The sequence below is a fragment of the Squalius cephalus genome (assembly GCF_949319135.1).
Source record: "Squalius cephalus genome assembly, chromosome: 10".
In the NCBI taxonomy this organism is placed as follows: Eukaryota; Metazoa; Chordata; class Actinopteri; order Cypriniformes; family Leuciscidae; genus Squalius; species Squalius cephalus.
In genome coordinates this window covers 6,467,509-6,482,005 of record NC_137131.1, presented here as the reverse complement: position 1 = coordinate 6,482,005, position 14,497 = coordinate 6,467,509, and the positions used below count along the sequence as shown (strand labels likewise).

The following is a 14,497-nucleotide window of genomic DNA, read 5'->3' as shown; positions in this document are numbered from 1 at the left end:
ATTATATTTAAAAATAAATAAACACGTCTTGTTTCTATAATTATGATATACCAACTGTTTAATGAATGAATGAATGAATGAATTTCATTTGTACTGAGATGCTGGTATTAATATAATGGTATTAATGGTATTAATATAATAATGTCAAAATTTCCATTATTGCTCTGCTCAATACAAATTGTATCAAGCCATATTTGGTTATGCATACACTAATACTGGAATATATAAGTTTCCCCGATTTGACGGAAATGAAGACGCCTAGTTTGTAAAATCAAGATCTACCAATTTTGATTGAGTTTTGAATTAAATAGCCCCATCCAGGTGATTAACTATCCATGAAAAGGGTCGCTCCATTATGGCTGTTATGTAACGCCACTGTTTTAGGGAGTGTCGCAAAAGAGTGTTTCTCATTATGGAATTTTATTTACACCTAACGTTATATTGACCAGTAAATGCGAAATATAAGCTAGAAAAATTGTCTCTCTTTGATGTTTATGGAGTGGTTCCTTTTTTGAGCAGTTAAGTGCATTATTTAAATAGTAAAGAAAATGTCAATTCTCCTTAGTGCGGTAATTTGTTGATGTACCCTTGCTTGGTCAATGGTCACTGTTAGACTGCATTCAGTCAGTTTCGATTCCGGAATCGCCTAGCCTTATACCAGACAACATCCTAAACATACACTACTGACATAAACAACAGCACAATGCCTTCGCTCAGAACATCATACGAAGTAGGGCTTGATTTCCTCGAGTTTCTGGGGCAGAGGATCTCGAAAACAGACATAAACGAACTTCGGGATATTTACAACTTTGAGTTTAAAAGGTTTGCAACAGTGACTCAGAGTCAACAGTTCAATGTCTGACTCATCTATTTGATGCTATTAAATCATGTCAAGTTTTGCTTTATTTTGTCTTTGTAATAAGTGTGTTTTGTATATAATCGTTTCGTTTGTGTATGATATTACTGTCATTTTTTTACATTAAAGCAATAGCCTTGTTTTTCCAGGCTGAACTCAGTTGCATGCTATTGTTTATTTTCAGGGATGGAAGAAAAGAACCCTCATTTTCCAGTGTGATCAATGCCTTAAAAGTTTTCCACAAAGCTACTACAGGGCGTGGGAAAGTTATATTTCACGGAAAACCAAAGGTGAGAACTTAAATGATCATATTTTGTGTCTTTGGGTCCATTTCTGTAAGCTTTGAGATCTTCTAGTGCACTCATAAATGTGACAAACTACTTAACTTCAGCATCAAGCCATTACAATTCGATTTTAAAGCAAAGAAGATAAATCATTGTGTTTTCATCTCTCTTCTCTTCTCCTCCTGACAGGTGCGTGTGTACTACTGCGATCAGTGGAAGTCCTTCACACAGCAGAACACCAACATGTCAGCCACAGATTCTGTCCCAGCATCCTCTTCCTCATCTCCTCCGACCACTATGCCTGTCCTGACCCCTAAGAAGAAGCTCGCTTCAGAAATCCTCAACAAACTCAGAGTGAAACGGTGATCATCAGAGATATAATTCTGGCTGTCTAGGAAAAATAACATCAACTTTAAATATATTATTAATAGTGTGAAGGTAATCACAGGCTTCCCTTCTCAATGGCACATTTTCCTTTTGAAACTCATTATTAGATGTGTCTGTCTTTGTTTTAGAGCTCAGCTCACCAAAGACAAAGGAGGTGTTGAAATAACCTCTGACCCCAAGGCCACCAAAGGGAAGGTTATGTTCATCACCAAGGAGCTAGGGAAGCTGTCCGTGGTGAAGTTTCACATCGTAAACCGGGGCGAGAGCTGCGTCTACTTCACGTACTACACAGCCTTGCACAAGATGCGCTGCTTTACTCTCGTGGATAAGAGGAGAGTGAACCGTGTTTCTCCTCTTCTCCTCTGTCCAGGTGAGAAAAACTTTGAGACCATAATCTAATAGAAAGATAGATAAGTAAATGAAAATGTATATAGGTTGTCAGATGCTCACAAAAATGTCACATTAATGTCTTCCTGCTAGGTGAGAGTTATGTTGTTGAAGTGCATTACAAAGTCCACCATCACGGACACTTTCCAGCCACCATGTACTTTGAGTTCTGCCCAGAGGCGGATCCTCCAGGTCCTGCTAAGCCCTTCTGCATAGTCCGGGAACTGGAGGCAGTGGTTCAGACTGGACTAGCTGAAACATTGGGCCCAGAGAGCCCATATAACCCCAAACAGAACAGACGACTCCGCTCAGAGAACAGGATTGTGGAAGAAGGGGTCCCACCTGAGAGGTTAGATCTATCTATCTATCTATCTATCTATCTATCTATCTATCTATCTATCTATCTATCTATCTATCTATCTATCTATCTATCTGTCTGTCTGTCTGTCCATCCGTCCGTCCGTCCGTCCGTCCGTCCATCTTCTATGTATCCTTCTATGTATCTATATATGTGTCTGTCCATCCATTATCCATCCATCCATCTGTTTTCTATGTATCCGTCTATATATGTATCTATCTATCTATCTATCCGTCCATCTTCTATGTATCCGTCTTTATATGAGTCTGTCTGTCCATCCATCCATCATCTATCTATCTATCTATCTATCTATCTATCTATCTATCTATCTATCTATCTATCTGTCTATCTATCTATCTATCTGTCTATCTATCTGTCTGTCCGTCCATCTTCTATGTATCCGTCTATATATGAGTCTGTCTGTCCATCCATCCATCATCTATCTATCTATCTATCTATCTATCTATCTATCTATCTATCTATCTGTCCGTCCGTCCGTCCGTCCGTCCGTCCGTCCGTCATCTATCTATCTATCTATCTATCTATCTATCTATCTATCTATCTATCTATCTATCTATCTATCTATCTATCTATCTATCTATCTATCTATCTGTCTGTCTGTCTGTCTGTCTGTCTATCTATCTATCTATCTATCTATCTATCTATCTATCTATCTATCTATCTATCTATCTATCTATCTATCTATCTATCTATCTATCTATCTATCTATCTATCTATCTATCTATCTATCTATCTATCTATCTATCTATCTATCTATCTATCTGTCTGTCCGTCCATCTTCTATGTATCCGTCTATATATGAGTCTGTCTGTCCATCCATCCATCATCTATCTATCTATCTATCTATCTGTCCGTCCGTCCGTCCGTCCGTCCGTCCGTCATCTATCTATCTATCTATCTATCTATCTATCTATCTATCTATCTATCTATCTATCTATCTATCTATCTATCTATCTATCTATCTATCTATCTGTCTATCTATCTATCTATCTATCTATCTGTCTATCTGTCTGTCTGTCTGTCCGTCCATCTTCTATGTATCCGTTTATATATGTGTCTGTCCATCCATTATCCATCCATCCATCTGTTTGCTATGTATCCGTCTATATATGTCTCTGTCTGTTCATCCATCATCTGTCTTCTATGTATCCGTCTATATATGAGTCTGTCTGTCCATCCATCCATCAATCTATCTATCTATCTATCTATCTATCTATCTATCTATCTATCTATCTATCTATCTATCTATCTATCTATCTATCTATCTATCTATCTATCTATCTATCTATCTATCTATCTATCTATCTATCCGTTTATATATGTGTCTGTCCATCCATCATCTGTCTTCTATGTATCCGTCTATATATGAGTCTGTCTGTCCGTCCATCCATCCATCATCTATCTATCTATCTATCTATCTATCTATCTATCTATCTATCTATCTATCTATCTATCTATCTATCTATCTATCTATCTATCTATCCGTTTATATATGTGTCTGTCCATCCATCATCTATTTATCTGTCTATCTGTCTATCTATCCATCTATATATGTGTCTGTCCATCCATCCATCCATCCAACATCTGTCTGTCTGTCTGTCTGTTTGTAGTATGTCTGTGTTCTATGTATTCATATATATGTGTCTGCCTGTCGTTTGTCTTTTCTATCTACCTTTTAGCATACTAGCAGCTCACTTCCTAGAATGGTAAGCAGATTCTGTGTTGTTGAATCCCTCTTCTTCCCATTCTATTTTTATAGTTTCATTAAACATAATCTGGAGATTATGGTGAAGTTGAAAACATTTAAGTACCCATCCTACTTGAAGGAGTTGGCCAAACACAAGCTGGAGGACTCCGAGCACCTATCACCCTCAGTAAGACAGCAACTTCCCAGAGTGAGGCAAGCATGGACTCTTTTAGAACAAAGAAATTGTGTTGAAAACACAGCTCTCTCTCTTTCTGAGTGTGCATTGGTCTTATCTGTATGTTCTCAGGCGAGTGCTGGACACTGCGCTTTGCATGAAGAACTACACTGAGCGCTTTCACCTCCTCCTATACCTGGAAGAGATTCAGATGGAGGTGGACATCAGGAAGTATGATCTCTCTGGCAAGACCATGACCCTCGACAAAGAAAACAAAAGGTTGCTCATTCTCAAAGTGAGTGAGAAGCAAAATGATCACCAAATGTGTTCTTGTTTATGTCAGATGTTACTACAGATATCATGATGTCAATCACAATCTTTTTTATGATCACTTTATCTCTTTAACTCAGGTACCAGGGGTGGCAGAGAACAGACCGTCCGTACTGCGAGGAGATAAACTGAACATGTGTGTGTCAAAGGACAAGAACCAGCCCGTCACAGTCTATGAAGGCTATGTCCATCGTGTAGAACTTGAGAGAGTTAAACTCGGCTTCTCAAAAAAGTAAGAAATATGTACTATTAGAAACACTGTTAACATACATAGCTTCCACTGATAGTAAGTACATTGTGAAATATTTTTTAATGCACTGGTATTATGAATATTGTAATTAATTATATATTTAATAAAATATTGAATTACTAAATAGTTTGACAAAATTACTAATTAAATCTCAGATCAATAAGTTTGGGATCAGTGAGATTTTATTTTTTAAAGAAATTAGTACTTTTTAACAAGAATGCATTACATTTATGAGGTCACAGTAAAGACTTTTACATTGCTATAATACAAAAACCAATTTCAGTGCTGTTCTTCTGAACTTTCTGTTCAACAAAGAATCCTGAAAATAATGGTGTATAATGGTTCCCACAAAAATATTAAGCAGCACAACAGTTTTCAATATTGATATTAATGAGAAATGTCTCTTGAGCAGCAAAACATTATATTAGAATGATTTCTGAAGGATCATGTGACACTGAAGACTAGAGTAATGATTCACAGGAATAAATTGCATTAAAAAAAGGAAATATAATAATATTATATTAAATATATTTCTTTCAACAGTTTTTCAAACTTGACAGACATCAATAGCCTTCATTAAGTCTTAAATAATAATAGCCTTCATTTAAACCATGAACTTACATTTCTAAATTACAAAATAGTTAACAAATCCTTAGCCAGAATGTTACACATTTTTTAATAGATAAAACCCTGGTTTTGGACGCATCTTATCCGAGCTGTAAAAAGTTATTCCTTTTTGGTTTTGTGTTTGTAGGCTTCTCCAGAAGTTTGTCAACAACATGAAGTTTGATGTGGAGTTCAACATCAATCGCTTCCCCTTGAATCTTCAGCACAGGGCGGTGGAGCTCGCTGCCAAGCACAAACTGGGCGATGTGTTGTTCCCCTCTGATAAGGGCATTGGACACACTGCACTACCAAACCTCAGGTCTGCACACGCATGCGCACACTCACACTCGTCTGTTTATAGACAGCTACAGTACATCCACACATGTGTTAGGAATTTCCTCCTTGATGATGTCAATAAGTTAGGAACACAAACAAAATGTAACTATATATATATATGTAAAATATAAAAAATAGTAGTCAGACTTAGACTTTTTTCCCCCACTGTATGTTTTTTTTTTTTTTTTTTTTTTTCATAAAATCTAATTGTGTTCATCCTCCAGGATGTTCAACAAAGATTTAGAGAACAACCCTGAGCAGAAGGCGGCAGTGCAACACATCCTGTCAGGCTCATCCAAACCAGCACCTTACTTGATCTTTGGACCCCCGGGTACAGGCAAAACTGTCACAGTAGTGGAAGCCATAAAGCAGGTAAAGGCATTCATTTGGACTACTTCAAGTGTTTATTGCAGTATTAAACATCTATGTGACTCATGACTCATGTGTGTTTGTTTGTTGCATCAGGTGAATAAGTCAGAAGCCACGACCCATATCCTGGCCTTGGCTCCCTCAAACAGTGCCTGTGACCTCCTGTGTGAGAGGCTATTAGGATATGTGGACGGCCATCGCCTCTACCGACTGTATGCCCCCAGTAGAGACCCGCGCACTGTACCGCAGAAACTGCTGGTAAGACATATGCATGGGGTATGTCCAGAATGGCATACTACTGATTCTTCTCGTACTTTTTGAAGGATGTATGTATCATGTGCACAAATGTTCTGTATACATGGAATATGCAGATGGCATCTAAAGTACACTGTGCAGAATACAATACAATGCAGTTTGTTTCAGGATTGACAAATGTTAATATTAATAATATTATTATTAAAAAAATATGACATATATATATATATATATATATATATATATATATATGTGTGTGTGTGTGTGTGTGTGTGTGTGTGTATATGTTTTTATCATTCTTAACTATGTATAGTTTCCTATATATAGTTAAGGTAATAATTATTTTAATATTTTATTTATATATTAGAATTACTCAAATTATTAAATATTTTATATAAATAAAATGTTTATAAATATGTGTTATATATATATATATATATATATATATATGTGTGTGTGTGTGTGTGTGTGTGTGTGTGTGTATGTGCATGAATATATATTTATAATACTCTATAATATTTAACTATATATTATTTAACTATATACTATTTAAATAATATTGATATGTTTTAATATATATATATATTGAATATATATATATATACATTGAATATATATATATATATATATATATATTCAATGTATATATATATATAATATATATACATTTAATATATATATTATATTTAATACATATATCAATATTATTTAAATATTTAATATAAATAAAATGTGTGAAATATTTATATTAATAAATATATATTAATAAATGTATGTTATATTTATCATACTAACCTATAATATTTAACTATATTAATAAAACAGAAGATGTATTCCTAAATATCCATTCCTACAGAAACACAGTAACTGGAATAAAGAACAGGACAGCTTCCTGCTCCCATCTCAAAAGGCTTTGATGAACTACACTGTCATTGTGGTTACACTGGTCACCGCTGGAAGGTACTGTCACAGTCCAGTCATATCCTCTGTCACGTTACCTTGTGCTAGCTAGGATGTTCTGCTGTGATGGCTAAAAAGGAATATTCATTTGTGTGCTCTTCAGGCTCGTGTCAGGAGGTTTTGCTATTGGTCACTTCACACACATTTTCATAGATGAGGCTGGACAAGCAGTGGAGCCTGAGTGTATCATCGGAATTGCGGGTAAAGGAGGAAGGGTTGGGAGAGGAGAATGAAAACATGAATTAGAACACAAAAAGAAAAGCAGATTGTTTATTTCTACATTGCGCTCGCTCTCTGTGTCCAAGGTTTGCTTCACCCTGGGGAGGGCCAGCTGGTTTTGGCCGGAGACCCGCAGCAGTTGGGTCCTGTTTTGAGATCTCCACTGGCACAACTACACGGACTGAGTACTCAAAATATTTTTCATGATTTCCTTTATATTTTTACATTGGTTGTTTCTTCTTTAACTCAGTTTGATTTCAGTCCTAACAGATATCGTTTATTATTAAACAGGTCAGTCCCTCCTGGAGAGGCTAATGAAACAGAACACTCTCTATCAGAAGAGCCAGGATGGTCATTCTGGATATGACACCCGCTTCGTCACCAAACTTCTCCGCAACTACAGGTACCGATGGGGTATTTTTTCTCCCATCAATTTTTGATATCATACAGTAAGTGTTGATGGATGACTTATAATTGAGTTATTCTCACCCCATCCCAGGTCTCATCCTGCCATCCTCAAGATCCCCAACGAGCTCTTCTATGAGAATGAGCTGCAGGTGTTTGCAAACCAGATGGAGCGGGAGGCCTTCTGTCGCTGGGAGCATCTCCCTAAAGAGGTACCAGACCGCTCCACAAAAGCTCATTTGGGTTTTTTTGTATGTCGAAGATGCAAGAAGCGAAGAAATTTGCTGTTTTTTTAATAGATAATTTAGATGTTCAAACAGAATTAGTCTTGCCGAAATATACTAAACACATTGTAAAGTGGATAAATCAGGCTAAATCATTATTTATTTTTGAATACACTCTTAAAAATAAAGGTTTCTGATTCTGATGCCAGATAAGTTTCTTAGTGTGTAGAACAGTGTTATTCAAATGGCTGACCATCTGGACCGCGGGACATAATTGCGCCATTTTACCGTTTCTACAGATTAAAGTGAGCAGCGCGTCAAAACAACGAAGCGGATACACCACAAGCGCTCGTTTATGGTAATGATCTTTCGGAGCTATATCGATAATATTTTTATCTAGAGCCCAAAGTGCTTCATTCAAGCGTCACATTAAGAGCTGCAGATGACGCGGTTATTTTAATAACAACAGTAGCAGAAACACGGGAAGAAGCAAAATAGATACTAATAATGTAACTGTTGTCTAAACCTCTGCTGGGAAGGAAATATAGAGACCGGACCTCTTGGAACTTTAATTGAATTCCCCTGGTGTAGAACCCTTTTCCACTATAAAAAACCTTAAGTGCAATGGGAAGGTTCCATGGATGTTAAAGGTTCTTCATGGAACCATAAATGCCAACAAACAACCTTTATTTTTTAGAGTGTTGTCGAGTTATCTATGTGTTAGAGTATGTGTCACTATTCAGGGGTGCGTGTCCCGTACAATGACGTAACTCACTGCTTAACCACCATAGTATGATGCCTTGTTGTTTAAACTAATTAGCCAGTCACGACTGTTTACCGAAACCGGTCACACCTCTGTCGTCTGAACCACTTTAGTTCAACAATATAGGACAGTCAATAAAGGGATAGTTCGCCCAATAATGAAAATTCTGTCATCATTTCTCACCCTTATGTTGTGCTAAACCTCAACTTTGAAGAATGTTGGTAATCAAAGAGTTGACGGTAGCCATTGACTTTTATAGTAAGAAAAAATAATAATATGGAAGTACCACCATTCTTCAAACTATATTATTTTTTCGTTTTTGCTTCGCAAGTAATGTATTTAATATTATTATAGTTAATTTACTTACACACATTTATCACATTAACATGCAGTATTCGGCATACTCCTGTACATGCGCTACATGCAATCTCCACGTAATGTCATTTTTCTGACATGCTGCTTATTTTGTTTTATTTGAAGTTTGATTCATCGCAGGTTCCCTCATACATCATACTCCCTTAGGCATTTATGCACATGCGCCCTCCTCAAAAACAGCGCTGATTGTTGACATGCTAAAATATATAGATTAAGTATATTTAGATGGGATAAAAGCTTGCTTATTGTACCCAAGAGCAGTTTGTGATGCTGTTTGCGTATGTTTGTTGAAACTATGGTTGGTAACGACAGAACTTGCGGACTCTTTTGGGAGATGCAGATACGATTTTTTTTTTAAAAAGGTGAAAATGGGAAGCTTCAATATTGTACAATAAATGAATAAAGCACTTTTCTTGTTTCTGTGACGAACAGGGATTTCCTGTTGTGTTTCATGGAGTGATGGGGAAAGATGAAAGAGAGGCCAACAGTCCTTCATTCTTCAACGTGACAGAGATCGAGGTCATCGTCAGCTACCTCAACAAGCTCATGGAAACGCAGGGCAAGAAGGGCCTGCCAAAACTCAGCGCCAATGACATTGGCATTATCGCTCCTTACAGGAAACAGGCAAGAGTCTGAGAAAGTACTGTGTTGTAAAATTAGCTTAGAATAAAATATAGGATTTTAAATCCTATTGGAGACATTTTTTATAGAAAATGTATTCTATTACTAATGAAAAATGGCAAAATTTGGAGCAAAAAAGGTTCAAACCCATCTTTAAATTTTAACAAAAGGTTTTTCATTAATTTAAGGTGGAAAAAATGCGGAAAGCTCTGAACACTGTGACGGAGTTACACAAGTGGAAAGAAATCAAGGTTGGCATGTGAATATCTTTTTTCTTTCCCCCTTAAATTGCCTCTCTGAACTCAGAATAAGTGATTTCTGCTGCTTGATTATTTGACTTTTGCAGGTGGGGTCAGTGGAAGAGTTTCAGGGTCAAGAGAGAAAAGTCATCATAGTTTCTACTGTCCGTAGTAGCGTCAACTATGTCAGGATGGACCAAGACTTCAACATTGGCTTCCTCTCAAATGAGAAGGTGTATATACTTAATCTCTATTGGATAAGTAGCCATTTTTACTGCACTAAATCAATTATATATACATATACACAACCATACAAAAGTTTGGGTTTGAAAGAGTCTCTTATGCACTCACTAGGGCTACAATTAATTGATCAAAAATACAATAAAAGAGTAATACTGTGAAATATTATTACAATTTAAAATGACAGTTTTTTTATTCTTAATATATTTCAAATATAATTTATTCTTGTGACGACAAAGCTGAATTTTCCAGTTTTCAGTGTCACATTATCCTTCAGAAATCATTCTTACATGCTGATTAGCTGCTCAAGAAACATTTATTATTATCAATGTTGAAAACAAATGAACAAATGAATAGAAAGTTCAAAAGAACAGCATTTATGTGAATTGGACTTTTTTTGTGTGACATTGTAAAGGTTTTTATTGTCACTTTTGATCAATTTCATGCATCCTTGCTGAATAAAAGTATTAACTTCATTCAAAAAAAAACAAAAACAAGCTTACCATCCCCAAACTTTTGAACAGTAGTGTATATAGAGATAAACAAGAGCTACTGGTTGGCATTTGTGGAATCTAATACCGGTTGTTTTAGCTGCAAGAGTAAAAGTTAAAAAGTTTATCACAGAAGCTCGTAATCATTGAAAAATTTGGAAAAGAGGCCTAATGCATGTTTCTGACCATCTGTTTGGACTTAGTTTAGAGAAATGATGCCATCCTGTAGTAAACCCTTTCTGTTGCCCACAGAGGTTTAATGTGGCCATGACGAGAGCCAAAGCCCTGCTCATTGTGGTGGGAAACCCAGTTATCCTAAGCAAGGATCCTACTTGGCAGAGGTAAGACCCTAGTTATGGTAACCCGATGACAACTAGTCCCAATCTTTAATGGCATCCCCGCAGACAACTTCCAGACCATTTTGAAGCTTGTAGCACTCAACATGAGCAAACAGCCAGCTTCAATCTGATTGGCTGCCAGCATCGTTTATAACATACCATATCAAAACATCATGTCATTAATCACTAACCCTCATGTCATTCCAAACCCGTAAGACTTTCGTTCATCATCTGAACACAAATGAAGATCTTTTTGATGAAATCTGAGAGCTTTCTGTCCCTCTATTGACAGCTACGCAACTACCACTGTGACGCTTCAAAAAGTTCATAAAGAGATCGTAAAATGAATCCATATGAATTGAGCGGTTTAGTCCAAATTTTCTGAAGAGACTTGATCGCTTTATATGATGAACAGGATGAATTAATTTGTATTCACATATAAACATTGATCAGCAAATATAAACAGAAGCTCAAACGTGCTGCGTAACACGAGAATGAACCTCATTGGTTCTCGCACGTCAAGCGAACACGCTTGAGCTTCCGTTTACCACAACTGATGTGTGAATTGATGGAAGTTTATATGTGAATAAAAGCCTAAATTCAATCTGTTCATCATATAAAGCGATTGCGTCTCTGTAGAAGATTTGGACTAAACCGCTCAATTGTTATGGATTCATTTTATGATCTCTTTATGAACTTTTTAAAGCATCAAAGTGGTAGTTGCGTAGCTGTCAATGGAGGGACAGAAAGCTCTCAGATTTCATCAAAAAGATCTTCATTTGTGTTCAGAAGATGAACGAAAGTCTTACGGGTTTGGAACGACATGAGGGTGAATTATTTAGGACATAATTTTCATTTTGGGGTGAACTATCCCTTCAACTGATAATCTGTTCCACAGTGTATGCAGTAGTTTATTAGTGTGCATTTATTTGTGTAGGTTTATCCGATACTGTGAGCTTGAGCAGGGCAACACTGGCTTTGACTACAAAGATGCTGAAGGAGAGGAGGATGTGGTCAGCCGTCTAGCATCTTTAAAAATCAGCTCTGAAGGTACGCACTACGCAGCCTTATGTAACACATCCAGACCTGAAGTGTGAGTGTGTTATGTGCTCGTATGACTCATCGCGTGTTCATGTCTAGATACGGACGAGAGCCCACTACAGCAGCATGTGCACCCGGAGTGGAGAGCTGAACAATGAGGACCAGATTCACTACAATCAAATGAGACCATCAGTTTACATCTCGAGAAAATGTGAAATTGCTTTTTTATCAGTAAAGCAGTATTGATATGTCACATGAACTCACTCTAATATTGATTGCAGCCAGTAAAACAATGCAAATGACCGATTCATTTCATTATTCAGCAAAACAGACAATTTATATACTACTGAGTTAATACTGGAGATTCTAGAAATTATGCAAACTGATGTAGATCAAAGATCAGTCGCAATATCACTTTTACTAATCAACAGTTTATTAATACTTCATTTCTTTCATTCAAACAGCTCTATTTTACCAACAATGCACATTTATTCATTTCAAATTCATTGAAACAGTGTTTCCAGCAAGTACATTTTTAAAATGGCTATTAAAAACAATATAAACCTGTTCTGAAATTTATGTCAATATGTAATTGCAAATTATGGCAATATATATCTTGAACTTTTTTATTTTTAGAGAAACTTTTTGTTTAAAGAAATAGGTTTTATATCATGGCATTAAGAATATGTTCTGGAATGCATGACTTTATTGCTGCTAATTTGTTGTGGTATTGTTTTGTATGTCTTATGATTGTACTTTAAAAAAAAAAAGAAGAAAGAAAATGGCAAAAATACTTGGCAAATTCTTCTTCAACAGTAAATTATCCAACATTTGTATGCTGGATTACTTTTCATTGCCTGTCATTTCACACAAAAGAAGAAAGAGTGCAACATTATCTTGTTTCGAAAAAATAGTTTATTAACATAAGTTGGTTTCACTTCATTCAAACAATTACTACTAGTCCCGTTTACAAAGCATTGTTACTATGAGCGCTCATAAAAATCTGGATTAATAAATCAAATTGAATACTTCCAGAGAAAAGGAGACCATATGAACACAGCTGGTTGATGCTAAGACTGGTTTGCTGTAGTCTTTTCCTCATGCGGTCTATTATCATTCCTGCATCGAGGATTTCATCAAGGACTCCACAAATTAGTACATTAAAAAAAAGATACAGAACAAGATCCTCCTTTATTTGTGAGTAGTGTGTAGTTTGTACGTAGTCTAATGGGATGTTCCTTGTGCATTCAGTGCATTGCAGTCAGTATTTCAATAATGCCCTGTTTAATAAATTAAAATCCATGGCATAGTGTTCCATGCCTTCAAGAATTATACAGATGGTTATTATTTTAACAATCTGTGTGCTTCTGATGGACTTAAACATAAAATACCCCAAGGAAGATATCAAATTTCCTCACTCTTTTTGGATGAACCTCACAAAGAAATGCCTGGGTCATATTTCAACTTAAAATAAAACATATATATATATATATATATATATATTATGATTCTAACCAATTTTAATACATACATGTAATTTGCATGAATATATATGTGTGTGTGTGTGTGTGTGTGTAGCATTAAATAAAAATTTAGAATCATAAATTCTATATTTAAATTTTTAATGATACATCAAATTTTCCATCCAAATCTTTTTATTTTCTCAATGCAAACTATTTTTTTTATTTCATTTTTAGCTGATATATGACCCAGAACATTCTTAATTGTTTTTTGTGATTTTCTTATTTTACAATATCAGACCAGATTGAAACACGGCTCCACCATGCTAATGAATCAAAGTCAACAGGGACAGGAAACATGGGGCTGGATTTATGTAGCATTGATAATTTACCTCATGTCAGACATCTCATGGCACCAGCAGCACAGTAGTGGAAGTGGATTCTACACCAGCTAATAAAAGCTACAGCTCTTCTAGAAGCACAACTCTGCGTGATTAGCTAAGGTTATTGTCAGAAACACGATGATCCGAACACCTCATGATTACTGGCATGCAACATTACAACACTGATCGTGACCTAACGCATGCATGGACATCTCATCTCCACCCGAGCGCATTACAGACTGATAACTAAAGGCACACAATTCTGCGGGAACTGGAAAGGCACTCGAGGCCTTTTCTAACTAATATACATTTGTTAACAATCATCAGTTTGTGAATTTATTTGATGTTTCGCAATGCTAGAAACCTTCAAAAGTGATCGCACCTTAAATTTAATATTTGCATTAACAATACTCAAGCATGTGTGCCGGCTAATGTGA

The 14,497-nt window shown here is 36.1% G+C and overlaps 1 protein-coding gene across 1 annotated transcript; it reads left to right on the top strand.

The window, feature by feature from the left end:
• The first annotated feature begins 590 nt into the window (after positions 1 to 590).
• On the top strand, positions 591 to 14,118 carry mov10a (Mov10 RNA helicase a). Its single transcript, XM_079883956.1, has 22 exons — positions 591 to 822; positions 1,041 to 1,146; positions 1,330 to 1,502; positions 1,656 to 1,897; positions 2,008 to 2,263; positions 4,053 to 4,193; positions 4,288 to 4,450; positions 4,566 to 4,717; positions 5,490 to 5,660; positions 5,902 to 6,049; positions 6,143 to 6,304; positions 7,158 to 7,261; positions 7,365 to 7,462; positions 7,567 to 7,665; positions 7,772 to 7,883; positions 7,980 to 8,097; positions 9,680 to 9,871; positions 10,057 to 10,119; positions 10,215 to 10,340; positions 11,091 to 11,179; positions 12,114 to 12,226; positions 12,317 to 14,118. Exons 1-22 carry the CDS (start codon positions 704 to 706, stop codon positions 12,373 to 12,375), a joined length of 3,006 nt encoding a protein of 1,001 aa, XP_079740082.1. The 5' UTR covers positions 591 to 703; the 3' UTR covers positions 12,376 to 14,118.
• The last annotated feature ends 379 nt before the right edge of the window (positions 14,119 to 14,497 follow it).